At 43.5% G+C, this 20,145-nt stretch overlaps 1 protein-coding gene across 3 annotated transcripts; it reads right to left on the bottom strand.

Moving 5' to 3' along the window:
* Window positions 1-98: 98 nt before the first annotated feature.
* STING1 (stimulator of interferon response cGAMP interactor 1) lies at window positions 99-20,145 on the bottom strand. Of its 3 annotated transcripts, XM_081917874.1 has the most exons (8): window positions 20,026-20,145; window positions 16,707-16,782; window positions 7,860-8,109; window positions 5,383-5,566; window positions 4,795-4,903; window positions 3,380-3,618; window positions 2,286-2,472; window positions 99-522 (listed from the first exon to the last, which is right to left on the bottom strand). In XM_081917874.1, the coding sequence occupies exons 3-8, from the start codon at window positions 8,102-8,104 to the stop codon at window positions 335-337; spliced, it is 1,152 nt and encodes a 383-aa protein (XP_081774000.1). In that variant the 5' UTR covers window positions 8,105-8,109; window positions 16,707-16,782; window positions 20,026-20,145; the 3' UTR covers window positions 99-334. The 3 variants fall into 3 exon arrangements, with proteins under 3 accessions (XP_081774000.1, XP_081773998.1, XP_081773999.1); XM_081917872.1 differs by lacking the exons at window positions 16,707-16,782; window positions 20,026-20,145 and adding an exon at window positions 16,117-16,460; XM_081917873.1 differs by lacking the exons at window positions 16,707-16,782; window positions 20,026-20,145 and adding an exon at window positions 10,003-10,327.

Below are 20,145 nucleotides of genomic sequence, written 5' to 3'. Positions count from 1 at the left end.
TATCTCATCACCTTTGGCCATAATATTTGGAACAACTTTGAAGAAACAGAAGAAGAGGCAGAAGGGAGAAAGGCATCAAAGGAAGCCACACATTCATATGAAAGAACAATCCATAAATGTTTGTCTTATTCCAACCTATCTCCATGCCCACAAAGTCTCAGAGATGGCCCTGCCTCAATTTTTACCAGCATCTTCATGCTTTCTAAAAGGGTTTTAGGTCTTGTTGGGGTCAGTCTGCATGTATTAAAATTTGGTACTATTAGGTTTCATCTGGAAGCAATCCTGATGATTTTCACAAGAAGGGACATGGAGCTGTGAGATGGGGGCCATTATTTCAGTAGCCACAACTATGCAAAGACATGGGATGATCAGAGCCACTAATCAGGAGCTGAGTCCCGTTTGATTCAGCATTATGTATGCTGCCTTCATACTTTTCATCCATGGTATACTCCTCCTGGAGCTCCTGTTCCATGTGTCTTAGGATAGTCTTGGACAGGAAGTGCTTGTCATTTTCTTCTGAACCTGGGAAAACAAAACCAGTTGTGACTGCACTGGTCTTTTCATAGGAAAATGTGAAGCCCTGCAGCTAACTGCTAGAAGAGCACTCTCAGTTGCATCAAGACAGATAGCTGTGTTATCTTTTCAAGTCTATCTATTACTACCCTGATTTGATTTGATTTTGCCTCAGAAACTTTAGGTAGAGTGTGTGGTAAAGATCTATGTATCAACAGCACCATTCTGGTGGCGCTGCAGCCCTTGAATTGCCAACTGCACCAACAATCATTCCCAGGAACTGCATAGATCTCTAAGGTGGATCTATAGCATGATGAAGATCTCACAATATGCTTGCAGGAAGCCGGAGTACAGAACTCGCATGTTAGAAAAGCCTCATTAACTCTGCAGCAGGTGGTCTCAAAATTTTGTCACAGCAAGCAATCCCTAATCCAGAAAACAATGATACTGACTTCCATCTGTGTGTTTCAAGTGCAATCTTTTCCATTGCTTTACAAAGTTAAAAACCAAAGTGCTAGAATGATACATTATATTCATGCCTAATTTTTAACTGCCACTGACCCCTTGTTGGAGGATATCCAACAAGGGGTCTTCCTTTCTAGGAGGTTTTTCTATCTTGCCCAAACACTGTATAGGTTATTTCTTATCACATGGTTGAGAAATCCCTTGTGCACTTTCGTTTTGTCATTATATAGGTAAGTTTGCCATCCTTCCACTTAGTTTTTCTTGGAAATCACTAACAGATTCTCCTCATGCAGCTCTGTGCCACTTCAGGGTACGTTTCCTTTCTTATCCAATTATTTTCTTTAGTTGTCAAGTCTTTTTTTCAGGTTTCTCTAGTCCCCCCCCCTTCAGTCTCGACCTGGGTCTTTGTTTCCAGGGGTGCTGCCGCTACTTGAGTCACGTCCAGGGCTTTCTGTCATGGAAGGAGTTTGGGCCCCTTGCGCTCGGTTTCTACCCTCTCCGGCCCCCTTCCAAATTGTCAGGGGTTTGGTAGGGAGACCAGGCAGCACTGTGGGGTGCTTTTAAAGGCTCTGGTTTATCTCCAGAGCTTTTGGGGAGGTGTGGGGCCCACACTTTACTCCTCTCTCCCTCTGCAGTAGCCTGATCTCGCTCAGAGCAAGCATAACGAGCTGTGATCTCTTTGTGTGGTAGACTGGAAGTCTAAGTTTTTGATATATGTTATCTCATTAAAAAGATGTCTTATTAAGAGAAATTCAAAAGGCAAAAATGAAATATGCCAGAATATACAGCTGAATATTTAAAAAACCTTTCATCACATACAGTAGGTACATTCAGCAGCAGAAAACAACCTTTCTCCCTCCTCTATGTGACATCCTTTTATATATTTGAACATGGCTATCATATCACCCCTTAACCTCCTCTTCTCCAGGCTAAACATGCCCAGTTCCCTTAGCTGTTCCTCATAAGGCATCATTTCCAGCCCTTTGACCATTTTGGTTGCCCTCCTCTGGACACGTTCCAGTTTGTCAGTGTCCTTCTTGAACTGTGGTGCCCAGAACTGGACACAGTACTCCAGGTGAGGTCTGACCAGAGCAGAATACAGTGGCACTATTACTTCCCTTGATCTAGATGCTATACTCCTATTGATGCAGCCCAGAATTGCATTGGCTTTTTTAGCTGCCGCGTCACACTGTTGGCTCATGTCAAGTTTGTGGTCAACCAAGACTCCTAGATCCTTTTCACATGTAGCCTCCTCCTTGCCCCCACCACTCCAAAACAAATAGCCAGACTGTCATCCCATTTCTTACCATCATATACAATGAGCCGGTAGCAGCCAGAACAGTATTTAGATCTCTGTAAGATTTCTTCCAGTGCTCTGCAGAAAAGCTTGGCTTGTTCCAAACGGTCTTGACAGCTGAAGGCAGCACTTTCATCTTGGGACATGGCAAAGAGGGACTGCAGAGGAGTGGCATACTCCATAACACAAAAATGTTTCTAGAGGAATGGGGAGAAGGGCAATCCCAGTGTTATCAGGGTGGCATTTAGACTATTGCTTGAGGAATTGCTGGTTGCTTTCACATCAGCACTAACATTCTCAGAAGGGTTACTTCATAATCTGTAAAAAGGTAAAGGACCGCTGATGGTTAGGTCCAGTCGCGGACGACTCTGGGGTTGCGGCGCTCATGTTGTTCTATAGGCCAAGGGAGCCGGCACTGGTCCGCAGGCAGCTTCTGGGTCATGTGGCCAGCATGACTAAGCCACTTCTGGTGAACCAGAGCAATGCACGGAAACGCTGTTTACCTTCCCGTAAACAGCACTACTTGCACTTTGACGTGCTTTCGAACTGCTAGGTTGGCAGGAGCAGGGATCGAGCAACGGGAGCTCACCCCGTCGCGGGGATTCGAACCACTGACCTTCTGATCAGCAAGCCCTAGGCTCAGTGGTTCAGACCACAGTGCCACCCGTGTCCCTTCATAATCTGTACCAGAACCTAAAAACCTGCATAGGAGGTGAAGATGCCTTGGTCAACCTTCACTGGAAGACAACCATAGGGAATGTGATCATGTCAGTTCTCCTAGACTTCTTTGTAGTTTTTGATACTAGCAACTATGCTTTCCTTCTGAACTGATTAGTGGGCTTGAGAGTGAGGACTCTATTTGGGGAATCCCACTCCTATCTGACTAGATGTCTCCAGAAGGTGGTGATGGAGGACAGAAGTGATGTCTAGAGAGAATTATTCTGAGGGATTCATGAAAAGTTTCATCTTGTCTCCCATGTTATTTATAATCTGCATATAACTAATGGCAGAGGTTGTTGAGTTTCAGGCAAATTCCTTTTTAAAATATGATAAATTCAACACCTATTGTCACTCTAAGACTTTTTTTTTAATACAGAAGCATACCTCTTTGTTTTCACCCAGTATCCCATAGATACTATTTTTGTAGCTTCTTTTTTTAATGCCAGCAACATCCATGTTCAATTCTGGGAGATTCTTTATGAAGTGAATATGACTGTCAACCATCTGCAGGTCATCACACACATCGCAGCTCAGGGGAATCAATATGTGCAATTTCCAAGTCTTCTCGCAATTCAGCAAATGGCTGTTGCTTTGGTTGAACTCTCTAATCCGATCTTTGAGGCCTTCAAAACAAAACCGCATTAAGGAAAGACAGCAGGATGGAGACAGTAAGATTACATTAGTACTTTAAGAAGCTCCTCACTTTCTCTCTAGCCAGGGATGGGAATTTGCAGAGCATCTGTACACATAGAATGGAATTCTGTACTGTTTGTCAGATTCTCCCATTTTTGGCTACAAAGCCAAAAATGGGAGACTCTGACAAATGGTACAGAATTCCTACGCTGGTGTGAATGGGAAAACACAAGTATGCAGAAGTTCCTTGCATGAGTTCTATCTGCCAGAGCATTTACTCATGACCAGTGTTTTTTTTCTTTAAAAAATGTTTAGGGGTACTCTGATTTCCCTACTCATATTGAAATACTGCCCCTCAATGAGGCCAAACCTAAGATTCACAAAATGTTTAGGGGTATGCGTACCCCCAGAAAAAAGCACTGCTCAAGACACTGCACTCTACAGAAAACAGGCATTTTCTGCTGTTGCCTCTGTCCTGTGGACCAATTCATCCCTCTGCCCTATGCGAAGCAACAACCACCAGTTGTTTGTCTTGGGAAAGCTTCCCTTCACCCGTAAGATTGCACCATGTTTCATGTGTTTGGAGTCCTCTGAATTTCTGTTTTTAAATAAATAAATAAAGCATGTGTATTGCCCTGATTATCTGCAAAAGGCTTCAGTGCTTTTGGAATGAAGCTTCTGCGCTCTGTATGACTACAGGCCCTTTCTTCCGAACCACATATCACCTTTCCAAAATACAATGATGCACACCATTTACCCATATCTGTCTTCATATTCCACTCTTCTTTGTGTGCAAGAGGGGAGCCCCAGCTGATGAAGCAACTTGATCCCAGGGACAAAGCACTACTGTAACTGCTGAGTGATTTTATTCTGCTGAACCTTTGGGCATTTTTTTTCTTTTTTTTGCTCTTGCATCGGATCAGAACAGGATATTGTATGGAGATTTGGAAATATAATAACTGCTACCTTAGACTTAGTAGCTAATGTAACTAACTGTTTTTGTGGTGGGAATCCACCACAATACCAAAATAAATAATAAAAATTCATGATATAACCTACTAGTGTATACATGTTGAATCTGAATTTCTTTGGTGCAGAATTCTGGACATTATAATTCATTTTATATCACTGGCTAATGGAGAAGACCACTCACAATGGATACTCACCAGGCAAAATGAATTTTAAATACCCAACGTAATATGACCAGGCAAGTCCTTGTGCTACATTGCAGTTGTTTCTCTCATACATTTCAGAAATCTCGGCAGCTGATGGATGCTGCAGATGGAAAAGAAAAAGCTGTAATCATACGTTACCACGTGCAAAGCACAGCTCTCATCCCACCTCAACTGGCTTCTGTTATAAAGCTCAGGGGAAAGCAGAACCCAGATCTGGGACAGCAACTTGCTGCACAAGTATGAGGCATGATAAGATGCAGCAGGCCATACAAATACATGCTAAAATGCCATCTCCCAACATTCTGCCACTCTAGTCACGTGACTACTCAGTTGTAGAGTGGACTCATATTGAGATGGACCACCTTTAAGGCTTGGAGGCCTTGCAAAGATTGATAGGCTAAGACTTGCACCTAGGACAGGGCCCACATATTATAGGCTTTCTGAGAAGTGTAACTTGATTCATTTATTTAGATACATTTAATACAGCTTTCCCACAAAGCTCAAAGCAGCTTACATGAAACAGCAGGGAATCAACTATTAAATGAATTAAAAGATTGCTTAATGACCCATGACTGCTACCTGAAGGTCAAAGACAAAGTTTAAAAGTTGGCAGAAGCACACAATGATCAGGTTCCGACACACTGGAAGGCCAGATTCTTTGAGGAGATGCAGGTAGGCTACTCCACACAGCAGGAGAAATAGGAAAGAACGTTTGCGTAGCTCTAGGCAAGCATTCAGGGCCCTTAAGTAGCTCCCATGGTACCTATGGGAGAGAAATTGATGAGGTGATATAATGTGACAGAACACCACAAAGTGCCCTCCTTCCTGAGACCCCTGTTTTGCAGGGATGAGCCAAACATCCTATTACAACGTCCCTTGACCCCAAGCATTTCAGTATTCTGTGTGCTTACTCTCCACACAATAAGCATTCACATCTGAAAAGGTCTACAAATCCTTGCAAACGGCAGGCAGGCAGGCATGCTACCACATCTGGTGTCAGAGTGTGGGGCACCTAATGTAACGGACCAGAAAACCAGTGTTCATCCATGGAGATGTAGACCCAGAGGACAGCACTGAAGTGAAAACAATGCAGCTTCAGAGGTGAAAGTGATGATCTGTCAGAGCTACGATGAGTGACGAAAATGGTCTCTTCCTTGGAACTCAGTTTTATCACTCCAGGTTTTTGGTGCATATATAGAAAGGGGGGGGGGATTCCTGGATGCCAAGTTTGGGATAAGTACTTTTTGGTGAGAGAACCCCAGTAGAGATTTAAAGTGTGGAATTATAGGCTATTAGACTTTTTAAAATATGTGCCCTTCCAAGTGAGTTCTAAAATGTCTCCTTAAAAGTTCCTTAAAAAGTTTCCCTCTTCCCCCAGCATAGGAAAAGACCACACATTTGGTAAGTTAAAAAGTGGTTTACTTACAAACTCTTCAAAGGTCAGGTTCATGTGCTTCAAAGAAAACTTGGCTTAGTTGCAAAGTGGTGAAAGTCTTGGGGGTGGGGAGAGATTTCAGCCAGAAGACGGGGGTGGGGGACGTCGTTTCAGCACCTTTTAAAATTAATTATTCCCCCTTCTGCTTACCCAGTAAAGGAAGTCCCCAGGCTGATTGATCAACCCAATCCCCATTGGAGTCCCTTTCCTGTGGTTCTGTGCAGCAAATCCCACCCACTCTTCCTTCCTGCCCAGTGCTCCTTTTGCTCGAGATTCAAATTGCTGCCTGGTGCCTGAGCGAACTGCTGCAGCTTGCAGGGGTCAGCTGCCTGGCACTGGGGGTGCAGGAGGAGAAATGCCTCCTCTCACAAATCTGCTGCCTTCCAACACTCCCTCTCTGCCCTGTGTCTGCCCTGCCTGACTTCCTCTTCTCCTGCCGCTGCTGCAGTTGGAAAGAGCCAGAGCGAGGGAGGGAGGGAGGCAGGGAGGGAGCAGCCGTAGCAGCAGCTCAGGCACCTGGGGCAGGCATGAGGCGGGGTGAGCTGGGGCAGGGTGCGCTGCTGGAACTGTCCCTCCCAGTGCCCTCTAGCTGGAGGGCCGCTGAACAGGACGCAGTGTGCTTGGCTGGCCCAGCGCTGTCCACAAAAGCAGCGCAGGGCCAGGGCCTGAACCACCATGTTCCTGCAGGGCACCTTGCAGCTGGCAGCTGAGAAGAAGGCGGCGGGCAGATGTCAGCCCATGCTGCCTTCGCCTGCAGGTGCCCAATCCACCGCATCCCTCCCAGGAGAGACCCGAGGCTCGGATGCGCTGCAGGCGGGGTAGTTGCACCCCTTCCAGCTGCCCTCAGGCAGCCTGAGGCTGGGGAACGCAGCCACCCAGCACACTGGGAGCTGAGCCCTGGGCCATGCTGATTTGGGGATGAGCTTCTCATGTAGGCTGGAAGGTGAACAATAGGCTTGGTTACCTATATCCTCCCAAGGTATGGGAAGTGGACATAGCTAAGCCTGGCAAGACAGCTTACTCTATGGCCTTAACCCCTTCATTAAGCATGCTTCTTATATGCTGGTAATCCCACACCATAGTCTACTAGGTATCCAAGTTCTCATGGGTCTGATATGGTTCAAACTACCAGAGAGAAAATACTTTAGCGTGAGAAGGCAGGATTCACCTTCGGAGTACCATCAGGGCAATGAGTACTTCCACTTGCACAACTGGGCTCTCCCTCCTTCCCTGGGCCGCCTGGTGCCTCTAAAATCAGGAGGACCCCCCAAACAAGTGCACAAGGGGAGGAGAGGAGGAATCTGGTTAGCTGCAACGCTGGGGGGCGAGGCCAAATTCAGCATCCTAAAACTAAAAACAATATATGTCTCACTATCCATCCTCTTATATATTCAGCTTTCCCCTGCCTTTCTTCCTTATCAGATCTTTGCTGCTACCAAGCAAGGACCAAGCCTCATTGGGTGAGTCTTCACCTCAAGGCTTATCATGCCTCCATTTCTCTTTTCTCTGTCCTGCTACTGCCAATCAGCTGGCTTTTGGTGTCCTTGAACAACAAGTGTCATCCCCACACCATCATGCAAACATCCATCAATATGTCCCATTCTTTCAGCAGCTTTATCACCTGGATGTCACATGACGCAGCTCTTCTGCAAAGTTGCAGGCCCCCTGACACAGCGCTCCAACCTGCAGGGCTGTGAAATGGATGACAATGCAGTGGAAGACAAGGTCTAGGCTCTGCTCAGTGAGGCACAGGAAACAGACACACAGGGCAAGGAAGAGGTAGCTCACATGCCGAGCTCGATTTCCCCGAGGCCTGGGGATAAGAGAGTGAGATATGTCGCTAGGTTGTTCCTCCTTATAAGGCATCACACCTGCAACACATACAAAAGCAGAAATTGGCCTTCTTATCAAGTGGATGCTCAGCAGACAGCTCCCATCTCTAGCTCCTCAAAGTGAGATAACCAAGTCAATCTAAATCCTCAGACAATAGCCTAGAGCAGTGGTTCTCAACTAGTGTGCCGGGGCACCCTGGGGTGCCTTGAATGATGGTCAGGGGTGCTGTGGGCAACACTGGCCTCTGTCCCTCTTTCCTTCCCTCCCTTCTCTGGGGCCCTCTCACTTCTCTTCCTCCCAAAGGCTTTCACGACTGTTTGCTGCAGCAGCTGCCCTGGATACAAGCTCAGCAGCTGAATGGTGCCTCTGGGGCTGGCCAGGGGTGCTTCCCAGGCCCCTGTGGGGCAGTGTGAGGAGGCACCTTTCTTTGGGGCAGGGGGAGCAGCTCAGAGACCAGGAGCAGCAGCTGAGTCTGCCCAGAGGACTCCCAAGGAGAGGAGGCTGAGGGAACTCTCCACAAGGGAGGGTCTTGGAAAAAGGTGAGAGGCTGCCAGCTCTGCAGGCAAGGGGTGACGTAACTGAGCCCCTGAGCCCCGCAGGGGTGCCACAGACAGAATGTAGTTAGTCAAGGGAGCCGTGGACCCAAAAAGGTTAAAAACCTCTGGCTCATTTGGCATAGAATTTGGTCTCTGTTTTCCTTGATAAGGCTTTCCCCTTATGTAGGGCCTTGCTCTGATGCTGAGTTGGTAGATTGCCTGCTGTGGATTGATGGACCTATGGTTGGAGATGGCTTGCTGTAAATGTGCATTTTGCTACATTTTAATTGTTCTGATTATATTTTACTTTTTTATTTTTTTACTGTTTCTGTAGCCTGCCCTGGGATCATGTAATTTAAGAATGCAATATAAGTGCAATAAATATTATGATGACATTAATAAACAAGTGTGATTGCTCTAACAGTAAAGTCTCACCCCAAATATGACTGTTTTGTTTGAATGATTCATTGACTTGAAAGCAGAGGTTGTTCTATTGTTACCCAAGGAATTGTTAATAAAAGCATAATTAAAAATAAAATACAATAAATTGCCACCAGAAAAGCAAATAGATAGATAAATAAATAAATGTGATAAGTTTGTTTGTTTGTTTTTGTTTGTTTGTTTGTTTAAAACTATACACTGCTTGATTGTAAAAGAGTCAAAGCAGTTTACAAAAGATAAAACATTAAAACCAGAAATATTTACAGCCCTACTTCAAAACATACAAAAGTTAAAATACTAAAATAGATTAAAATCACCTCAACTTTCTAAGCATCTGGATAGGTTGGTCTAAACAGGAATGTTTTTAGCATAATAATAATAATCTATAGTAATAATCCATAATAATAACAATAATACAGTAATGGCTTGCCTCCTGCACTGCTATTTCAGTCACACAGCAGACTTTCACTTTCACACTGGAACTTTCCTCTCCTCTGCAGCCCCCACCCCCACCTCAACATCTGCTCTAGGGGGTTGGGGGATCCTCCAGAGCAGATTTGGGGAACATAGATGATGAGGAAAAGAGGCAAAAGTCCTGCTGCACAAGCAGAAATCCATCCCTGCAGCATCTGATACAACCGAATAATATTGGTGGCATTGGCCTTTCTCCAAACTCAGCTACTCCTAAATACAGCCCCTCACAAATAACTCGTCCAGGTTGCCATTTCAGCAGCAAGTTAACTGGCAGCCTCCCTGTAAGCAGATCTGCTTGAAAGGCTGGGCTCCATCAGCCCATGCTTCTAGGCTGGAACCTGAAAGCAGCTTTTGGTTTCATTAGTTTCACTCAGGAGAAATGTTCAGCTCATTTTGCAGCCCAGAACCAACGCTGGCAAATAATCAGCAGCCATTCTCCCCTGCCCAGAAGAGGGGGGAACTCCATTCAGCCACACTCACCAGTCTGTTGAAGCAGCGTTGTGAGGAGGGTCTCAATCCTGATGTTTCAGTCTGCTTCTCTTCTGCGGCTGTGGGTGGTCACTGGGCTTTGTTTTTTTTACAAAATTGCAGCTTAGGCAATTTGAGGTAGAAAAAGAGCTCTGATTCATCAGCTGAGAAATGTACGAATCAGTAAGACACAAAAATGAGGAAGGGTGGGGTTTGTTGTAATGAATAATTTTATTTGAAGACAATGGTTTCGATGATAATGAAAGTAAAACTAGCAAATGGAACCTGTCCAATCCCAGCGCCTCATCATAAGAACTCCAGAAATGAGAGGTCTAGCTCAGTGTTTTTCAACCTTTTTTGGGCAAAGGCACACTTGTTTCATGAAAAAAATCAAGAGGCACACCACCATTAGAAAATGTTAAAAAAAATAACTCTGTGCCTATATTGACTATATATAAAGTAATTCTCTTGAATAGGAATCAAATAAACACAAAGAAAGTATTTTATAATTACTTTATTATGAAATAGTAAGTAAACAGAAATATGAAAAATTATAAAATACTTTATTTTTAAATCTTTCGAATTTTTCAATTTTTCCCACGGCACACCAGGCAACATCTCGCGGCACACTAATGTGCCGCGGAACAGTGGTTCAAAAACACTGGTCTAGCTAACTGCATTGTGCTCCCTCATCACTCCTTAAAAAGACTAGATGTACTAGCTAGGGAACAAAGATTTCCCCATAGGGAGCTGTACAACACAGCAAGGCCTGTTCAGTACACCCTACACTGTGCTCATTTATTTATTTAAATAATTTTTATTAAGTTTTCAATAAAAAGGTAAAGGTAAAGGACCCCTGACCGTTAAGTCTAGTCGCAGACGACTGTGGGGTTATGGCACTCATCTTGCTTTACTGGCCGAGGGAGCCGATGTTTGTCCGCAGACAGTTTTTCTGGGTCGTGCGGCCAGCATGACTAAGCTGCTTCTGATGCAACCAGAGCAGTGCATGGAAACGCCGTTTACCTTCCCACTGGAGCAGTACCTATTTATCTACTTGCAATTTTTTGGTGTGCTTTCGAACTGCTAGGTTGGCAGGAGCTAGGACTGAGCAACGGGAGCTCACCCTGTAACAGGGATTCGAACCACCGGCCTTTTGATCAAGCAACCCAAGGCTCAGTTGTTTAGACCACAGCGCCACCTGCATCGCTACAAGTTTTCAATATAACCATTCAAATCAGTTTTCCACTTTTACATTAATCAAAAATTATTTACTCTGTTGAATTTATCTTAGTGCTGCCAGCGTTTTCAGCTGTATACAGTACAGCTATTTTCCATATATTCAATAAATGTTTACTACTCTTCTTTAAATATATGTTTTTCTTGTTCTCTTATTCTATGTGTTAAATCTGCAAGTTCGGCATATCCTGTCAACTTAAGTTGTCAATCCTCTTTCGTTGGAAGGATTGCATATTTATGCATGCAACAATTGCGGCCTGTGTTTTGTTAGCCCCAAAATGGAAACGGAGCGAGGTCCCAACACCCTGTACTCTTTTAGACCTGCAGGACAGAGTGGGGAAGCACAGCTGCAGGCCTCCCATCTGGAAGGCCAGCCTGCCATCTTGGAGTGCCTAGAATTGTAAGGCAGGGTTCCCTTGGGAAAATACTTTGTTGTCAATAAAGTCATGTTACATTCTACCTCACCATGAGTTCTCCAGTATACTTAGTGCAGAAACCAACTGCTATTGACTAGTTCATAGCTATTGTAACTCGCTCTACGTGGGGCTGCCCTTGAGACTGACCCAGAAACTCCAGCGGGTGCAGAATGCTGCAGCGAGACTCCTTATGGGGTCTTCGCTGCGAGATCATATTCATCCGGTACTATACCAGCTGCACTGGCTCCCGGTGGAGTACAGGATCAGGTTTAAGGTGCTGGTTTTAACCTTTAAAGCCCTATACGGCCTAGGACCCTCGTACCTACGGGACCGCCTCTCCTGGTATGCCCCACAGAGAAATTTACGGTCTTCAAATAAAAACATCTTGAAGGTCCCAGGCCACAGAGAAGTTAGGCTGGCCTCAACGAGAGCCAGGGCTTTTTCGGCTGTGGCTCCAATCTGGTGGAACGCTCTGTCACTAGAGACTAGGGCCCTGCGGGACTTGACATCTTTTCGCAGGGCCTGCAAGACAGAGCTGTTCCACCAGGCCTTTGGCAAGGGCACAGCCTGACTCCCTCCCTCGGCAATCTTCGCAGAGCTCTGGCCCAATGGCGGCCAGTGGCTTGAATTAATTAATTTTATAATGAATGATTTTAGAGTGTTGTTTATGCTGTACTTTTGTACTGTTTTATTGTTGTTAGCCGCCCTGAGCCCGGCTAAGGCTGAAGAGGGCGGGATATAAATAAAATATATTATTATTATTATTATTATTATTATTATTATTATTATTATTATTTAAATGTTTATTCCATTGATAGGCCAACTTTAAAGTAGTAAAAAAAGTAAAAAAGAAATTCTGAGGCAGGTATATGTTGCCTAGGTTACATGTACACGATGCATGTAAAGCACATTGAAAGCAGAGTATTCCCCCAAAGAATCCTGGGAAGTGGATTGTTAAAGGTGCTGAAAATTGTAGCTCTGTGAGGGGTAAACTATAGTTCTAGGATTCTTTGGGTGCTTTCAATGTACAGTGTGGACTCCCGTCTAGTCCTCTCTCCTTCTCAGCTTCTGGGGAAGTTTACCCTCCCGTCATGGCAAGGGATCCCAGGGTGGGTTACAATAACTCAATTTGAAAATAATGTCCATCGGTACAATAATTTAAAAATAACACCTGTCAGCACAGTAATATAAGAACCTATAAAGGCACAATGAGACTACCTTTTCAAACTACTAAAACCATTACATCTCACATCTTAGAATCAACAGCTAGCCTCATACAAATGCCTGAGCAAATATACATGTTTTGCTTGGTGCTGGAATGTAGAGAGAAAGTGTCACCTGTACCTCAGAAGGAAGGTATTGTGTGAGAGAAGGCATCAGAGGCCATTCTGTCACGGAAACAAGTATTTTCATTTGTTGGTCTTTGATCCCCTGCCAATCAATTTAATTGAGTGAATGTCAAATCTAGTTTATGGAAAGAGTGAGAGAGAAAAAGATATCTCTGCCTGCATCATTCAGAAATGTATAAACCTCTGTTATGCCACCTGGTTTCTGTTGAACTAATACAGAAAACCTCCAGTCTCAAATCCATATAAGACAACTACACAATCTAGCATTTTGTATATTTATATTGTTACTCTCATTCTAATCTTATTTTCTTATATATGCTTAGTTTCCTGTTTAATGTTTGTTTACTATTTGATAAATATATTTATTGCAAAATATATTCTTTCATGAGCCAGCTCAGTTGGGGCTCAGCCTGCTGAGTTGAGACCACTATAAAGCTCCCAAAAGTGGTGTTCTGGAGGGAGGACCAGAGAGGGACTTTGGCTGAATCCTAAGCTTGTTCAGCTCAGGCATGTAGCCTGGCAGCCTGGCATAGAACACTATTTTAAAGGGTTGTTTTCCCTCTGCCCCACTGCTGATCAGGGTTTGGATCTGGTGTAACTTTACACCAGCTTAATTTACATGGGCTTGGGCTTACTTTATACCAACCTCTTTGACATAGGATTGCTCTGTATGTGTGGTATTCTTTTTTTTATATAATATTTTTATTGATTTTCCAACACATATTAAACACAATACAATACACTATACACAGACAAACAAACACATAAACACACACAGGTATAATTTCAAAACCTTCTTTTCATAAACATTGCTTCTCCGACTTCCCCATACCTCTCCTTTCTGCATCCCTATTTCCAAATTTCTTTCAGCAAATCCTCACTTAATTTAACTAATTACTCTTTTTTCCCCTTCTCTCTTACCTAATCATTTACAGCTGTAATCCTCTTTTTTCTCTAACCTCGACATTTTAGCACTCATTAATTTTATAATCATTCTTAAGATAAACTTTAAATTTCTTCCAATCTTCCTCCACCGTCTCTTTTCCTTGGTCACGGATTCTGCCAGTCATCTCGGCCAGTCCCATGTAGTCAATCACCTTCGACTGCCATTCTTCCAGTGTGGGTAGTTCTTGTGTCTTCCAATACTTTGCTATAAGTACCCTTGCTGCTGTAGTAGCATACATAAAAAAAGTCCTGTCTCTCTTTGACACCAATTGGCCGACCATGCCCAGGAGAAAAGCCTCTGGTTTCTTATGAAAGGTACATTTAAGGAGCTTCTTCATTTCATTATAGATCATTTCCCAGAAGGCCTTAATCCTCGGGCATGTCCACCAAAGGTGATAGAAAGTACCTTCAGTTTCATTACATTTCCAGCATTTGTTATTGGGCAAATGATAAATTTTAGCAAGCTTGACTGGGGTCATGTACCACCTGTAAATCATTTTCATAATATTCTCTCTTAAGGCATTACATGCCGTAAACTTTAAAGTTTACGGTATAATGTATGTGTGGTATTATTGACTGGTGTGACAATATAATTGAATAAAATATTTGGTACTGCTCAGTCTCATTCTTCTGCAGTAATAAGTCTCACCTTACAGAGTTTTTGCAAAGCTTACAAGAAGAGAACTTGAAGTGTTATAGAAATGTGTTGTTTCTGTCATCTGCATAGTTTTGCAAGTTTACCCTTGCTTTTCTTCTTTCCACGATAAAACCCATGACTAATTTCTGTAGATGCTGTATGGATTAAGCAACTAACAAAATAGGGCTTTAGAACATAATCTCACTTTTTGCACGGAAGCAACATGCTGACCACATGCTGATGAGGAAAGATTCGGTTCCTTAAACCGGTTTAGATCAAACTTAATCTGTTAATTTATGTCAAGTTGCGTTAGTGCAGGTTTCATTCTTGGGCAATGTCAAGGGTAGCACTCCCAAGATTCTGAGCCCCCACAAACCTCCAAAGTCTTTCTCCTATCACCAACAGTCATTATCAATATTGTTGCATGCCGTCCCAATCTCTGAGCAGTGTGAAATGCCAAAGGTTCCCAGCACTTACCCACGGTTCGTGTTTCCTTTTGGAATGAGGCACAGTGGAGACTGTGGGGTCTTTATGATATATGGTTTACTTACAATATATACATCCTGACACTATGATGGAGGCATCCACGACATTAAGACCCCAAGAGGGTCTGCTCCTCCCATAGCCACAGTCATGGGTGTAGCCAGGATTTATTGGGGGGGGCATTATTTTTGGGAGGGCATAACTGAGTTATCTGTGATGCAACTGGTCAGTTAGTTAAGTAGTTTTATTTATTTGATTTAGAGGGAAGTCTTGCTCCTAAGCTTCGCTTCTGTACATAATGCTGCACAAACCATCCTAAGCTGAAACATTCCTAGAATGTTCAGTTCACATTGAGTTCGTACCTGACCTGTTCTTAAATGCATAGTTGACCACATCTACGGATGAATGCTATATCAATCACTAGTAAAAGTTTAATAAGGAGGTTTTCACGCCTGTCCAATTCTGTGTTCCCTTTCCCAGCCTTTAATCTATTGATTAATGCCTATATGCAACCTTTGCTTTGTACTTGTGTTAACCAATCAGCAATAAGCATATACGTGGCAATGCTGTAATATTCAGTAAAAGAGACTCCTCGAGACTTGCTCGAAGGATGCCTCCCAGATGACACTCGCTACCTGTCTGTCGTTATTTCAACCCAACAGGCAGCTCTCCCGCTGTCCCCTGGCTGGGCCCATGGTCACAGCCTTGGATTCAAACAAAAAAGCAAACTCCCCCCATAGGCTTCTGCTTGCTTCTTCTCCAGTTTCTAACTTACACACCCACCCACCCCCAACTCTGGCCTTTTGTCTTTCTAACTACCAGTGGGTTGAGGAAGGGGTCCCATCCCTTTGCCATCCCACACAAATCCACTTCCTTTGCTCCCCTTAATAGCCCATCATCTCACCTAGGAGCTAGTTTGGCGATTCTAAGAATTAGAAGGGGGCACAGGAATTCAGACTAACCACATTACCCAAAAACTAACACTACCTTTCTTCTAACTGAGTGGCTCCTAGACGCTTCTGCCCATCTCATCTGATTAGCCAATCAAAATAATCATTACCAGTAGGTCCCACTTCTGCCTCCAGCATCTCTCTTCCATAGAAATGGCCTTGTTGGGGCGGTGGATTATTTTGCTCATTCCCCTTGTGTTTTCTCTTTGTAAGGACGCAATTACAGTGGTGCCTCTGGTTACGAACTTAATTAATTCCGGAGGTCCGTTCTTAAGCTGAAACCATTCTTATCCTGAGGCGCACTTTTGCTAATGGGGCCTCTGGCATGCAATTTCCATTTGCATCCTGGGGCAAAGTTCACAACCAGGAGCACCAGAAGGTTAGTGGAGCTCGTAACCTGAAGCATTCATAACCAGAGGTACCACTGTATACAAAAAGGGGTTAAATGCAGTATTCTCTCAAACACAATTCAAAACTGCATTCAAAAAAAAAACATGGTAAAGTCTTGGCTTGTTTATTTGCAGGTGTGGGGTGTGCTACTTCACGACTTCCCCTTGCTCTGTCACAAGTTCCCCAGACTTATAACTTGTTTCGATTCTTCTTCACAAGCAGTTGTCTCTAACAATTACACACACACATTTCTATCTCATCTTGTTTTGAATTGCATGTATTTAAATGCTTTAAATAAAGTTCAAAATACCTTAAAGTGTTCATTTGTTCTATCGCTTTATCCTGTCCCTTTCCGGCTCACAGCTTCAATAATGGCTTTTGTAATTCTACAAATGAAATCGCATACTGTTTAAACTACCATGAAGCTTTCCAAAAGTATAATCATATATTTCCATTGAATAATTGCACATATAAATCTTTCCAAATTGACAGTGAACTATGCTCTTCGTGGGGAGTTTCCTGCAATCAGGCATGCTTCTAGACGAAAACAACCATGGGTGGTCTCTTACATTTAAATACTTTATAAGCTAAAGGTGATTAACTCCTCACATTCTAAACATTGATTCTTTACAGAAACGGTGATAGATCAAATTCAGTGTTGAGACCTGTAGGTTCTAAAGTTTTCAATTGAAAAACAAAATGAGTTTCTACCTGCATAAGGCATTTCTAAATGTTCTCTTTCCTGTAAGGATATTCTATATATTTATGCAACACCTTGAATTTAAAGTCTGGCTTCCCTCCGAGCCAAGATAAAGTTTAGAACTTTCTGACAGTAAGAGCTGTTCAACTGTGGAATGGACTCCCTCAGCAGATGGTGGACTCTTTTTCCTTGGAAGTTTTTTAACAGAGGTTGGATGGCCATCTCTCATGGATGCTTTGGTTGAGATTCCCGCATTGCAGGGGGTTGGACTGGATGACACACATGGTCCCAACTCCACAGTTCTATGATTCTATAAGGAGGTGGGGGAGGGGTGGGATCCCAGCCACCTAATGTAAATCAATCAGCCCACACTAAGTCAATCAGAACTATGCATTCTCCCTGTGGGTGTTCATCTTTCATCTTGCTCCTGTTCCTCACCCTCCATTATTTCCCAGATCTTTTCTTCATCTTCAAGGGTGTGTTCTGTCTCAAACCACCATGATCCTGGGTCCATGCTATCTCCATTTGCCTCCTGCCTAGAAGCCTCCTGGGGTAGAGGTCTCCACCACTCCACCTCATCTGGCCAGTCCCTGACAATGCCCTTCCTATAGAGCAGGGATGAGAACCTGTGGTCCTCCAATTGTTTGACTGTAACTTCCTTCAGTTTCAGGAAGAATAGCCAATGATCAGGGAAGAGGGGAATTGGAATCAGTGGAGCACCAGATTTATATAGAGCTTATATCTAAAAATGGTGCTCCCCACCAGGTTTTGGTTATTTCCACAATATTACAGTGCTCTCTTTTTATTATAAAACATCCAGCTTGGCACAGACTTCTAGGATTAACATATAAAAACCTATAAAATAGATTATGTCTTTCCAATGGTCTCCAATGTGTTCTTTTTCCTTATGGCTCTTTGGCCTGTTTGACTATCACGTCCTCCTACATTTTCATTGCCTACTCCTTTGGTGTGTGCTTTCTTTCAACAGCTGAGGCAGATCTATCCAACTGTTAAAATTTTAAAGATACTGAAGGAGACCACTTAGCCCCCCTTCAACTATTGCTGCCTTTCTCTATGGTGATATATAGCTGAAAATGAAAAAGCAGTGTCTGAGCAGAACAACCTTTTCTTAGTTTATACTGCCATCTCATGGATTTTGAGAAAATGTGTATATAATTCCAAAGTACATAAATTAAATTAAAATGGCAGCAGCTGGCTGCAGCTTCATAGGGCAGATATCAGCGCCCCAATGGCCACTCCTTCTTCCAGATAGGCAGTCAGGTGCCTTGACCCTGAAAGGCCAAGTTGGGCAGATGAGAGAAAACCAGTACAACCACCCAGCAAAGTTAAAAACAAAGCAAAACCCCAAACCCTTGGGCCAGCAGTACTGCTGCAGAGCAGTGGGGTGAACTGGCATGGGCCCTTCAGAAAGTACCTTGCCTGCCCCTCCTTAACGTAGCAGTGCCTCTGAAGGTAATGAACTTGAAAGAGGTGAAGAACAAGATGAACAACTGTGCAGGAGCAAAGGTAGGGTGTCAGAAGTATAGCAAGTAGGTGGCCTGCAAGGAGGAATGGCAGCCTTTGTGTAAGGCAATTACAGCTGGGTTTCAGAGCTTATATCACTCATGTTGACCATTGCAGAAAGGCAAGTTTCTCCTTCATGTGGATCATATAGCTCTGGTCACCATGGAATAACTCATCCTCAGTTGGTCGATTCAGGTGCCCCTGGAACAATCTAATCTATAGCTGGCCTTGTCTAGACTGCAGCTGTCTAAGGTGCTTGAAGATCTTTGTAAGTGTATCTATGGCTGTTCTCAATTCCCCAGGGCTACCAAGAGCCAATATGCAGGTATTACATGCCCTTTCTCATTTAGCAGAAGTAGTCTGCAGTGGCCAGAATTCAGGATTCCTAGAGGATTAACACTGGCTTCTGTAGCCTTTGCTTTAGAAGCAACAGGACACATTTAGTAAAGATATGTGTAGCCCATCAACACAACCTGTGACACCTGAAGCTCTGACCTGCCAAACTATGCAGTACCTGTTGACCACAGGGACATTTTGCCTTCGCTCCACAATTGTCCACCTTAGAACCTGTTTCAGGAGAGTATTATTTATTATTAATTTTTACCATGGAATTAGATCCCTGATGGCTTACAGAGAGACACCCACTCCTTCTAACACTATCACTGTCAGGCATTCAGTGCTGCACAGTGGAGGCTAGGACAGTTGGGTTCAGCCCAGACTGTTTGGAGCAGGTGCCCAACTTACCCATTCAGGCTAGAACCAGAAGAACATTACCTTCACAAACTTGCAAAGGAGGGAATGACTGGAAACCTGTATTAGGGATTCTAGGAATACTCAGCCTTGCTGCCAGTCACTAAAGGAGGATGTCATGATGATGTATTCTTGGATATGAATGTCTCTGACATTTTATGCTGCCATACCACTGGTTGGCTTCATACAGTGCTGAAAGCACCTCTATATTCTTTCCTCATTAAATATTCTATTATTAATTCTATTATTATTTATATACAGTGGTACTTCGGTTTATGAACTTAATCCGTTCCGGAAGTCTGTTCTTAAACCAAAAGCATTCTTAAACCGAGGCACGCTTTCCCTAATGAGGCCTCCCGCTGCTGGTGCCCTTCCACCGTTCAGATTCCATTCTTAGACCGGGGTAAAGTTCTCAAACTGGGACACTATTTCCGGTTTTGCAGAGTTTGTAAACTGAATTGTTCTTAAACCGGACTGTTCTTAAACTGAGGTACCACTGTACAACCCTTTATCAAAAGATCTTAGGGAGGTATACAACATTAAAAACATTTTATGGAGCATAATAATAAAAACATAAAACAAAGCGAAGTAATAGACAACAAAATAATAAAAAATAATAACAACAGTCCCCCTACCATTAGCCCAAAATGCTCACCAGTCTCGAGTCCTTTGTGTATGGGTCAATGATTACTAAGCCTGGTTGACAGCCAATATGTATCTGCTTTAGATGCCATCTTTGCATCAAGGATAATCTATGTTATACCATACTAATAAA

The sequence above is a fragment of the Podarcis melisellensis genome (genome assembly GCF_964234715.1).
Source record: "Podarcis melisellensis genome assembly, chromosome: 7".
NCBI classification, from domain to species: Eukaryota; Metazoa; Chordata; class Lepidosauria; order Squamata; family Lacertidae; genus Podarcis; species Podarcis melisellensis.
This window is presented reverse-complemented; position numbering and strand designations above follow the sequence as displayed.

Excerpts from the sequence above, each read along its gene's own strand:
- STING1 (XM_081917872.1), bottom strand. The coding sequence starts at position 16,144 with ATGCTGGAGGCAGAAGTGGGACCTACTG. Across the intron at positions 4,904-5,382 it reads ACTTTGTCTTTGACCTTCAG|CATCCATCAGCTGCCGAGAT; the intron begins GTAGCAGTCATG and ends TTCCATCTGCAG. Across the intron at positions 3,619-4,794 it reads TTTAAAATTCATTTTGCCTG|GCCTCAAAGATCGGATTAGA; the intron begins GTGAGTATCCAT and ends TTTGTTTTGAAG.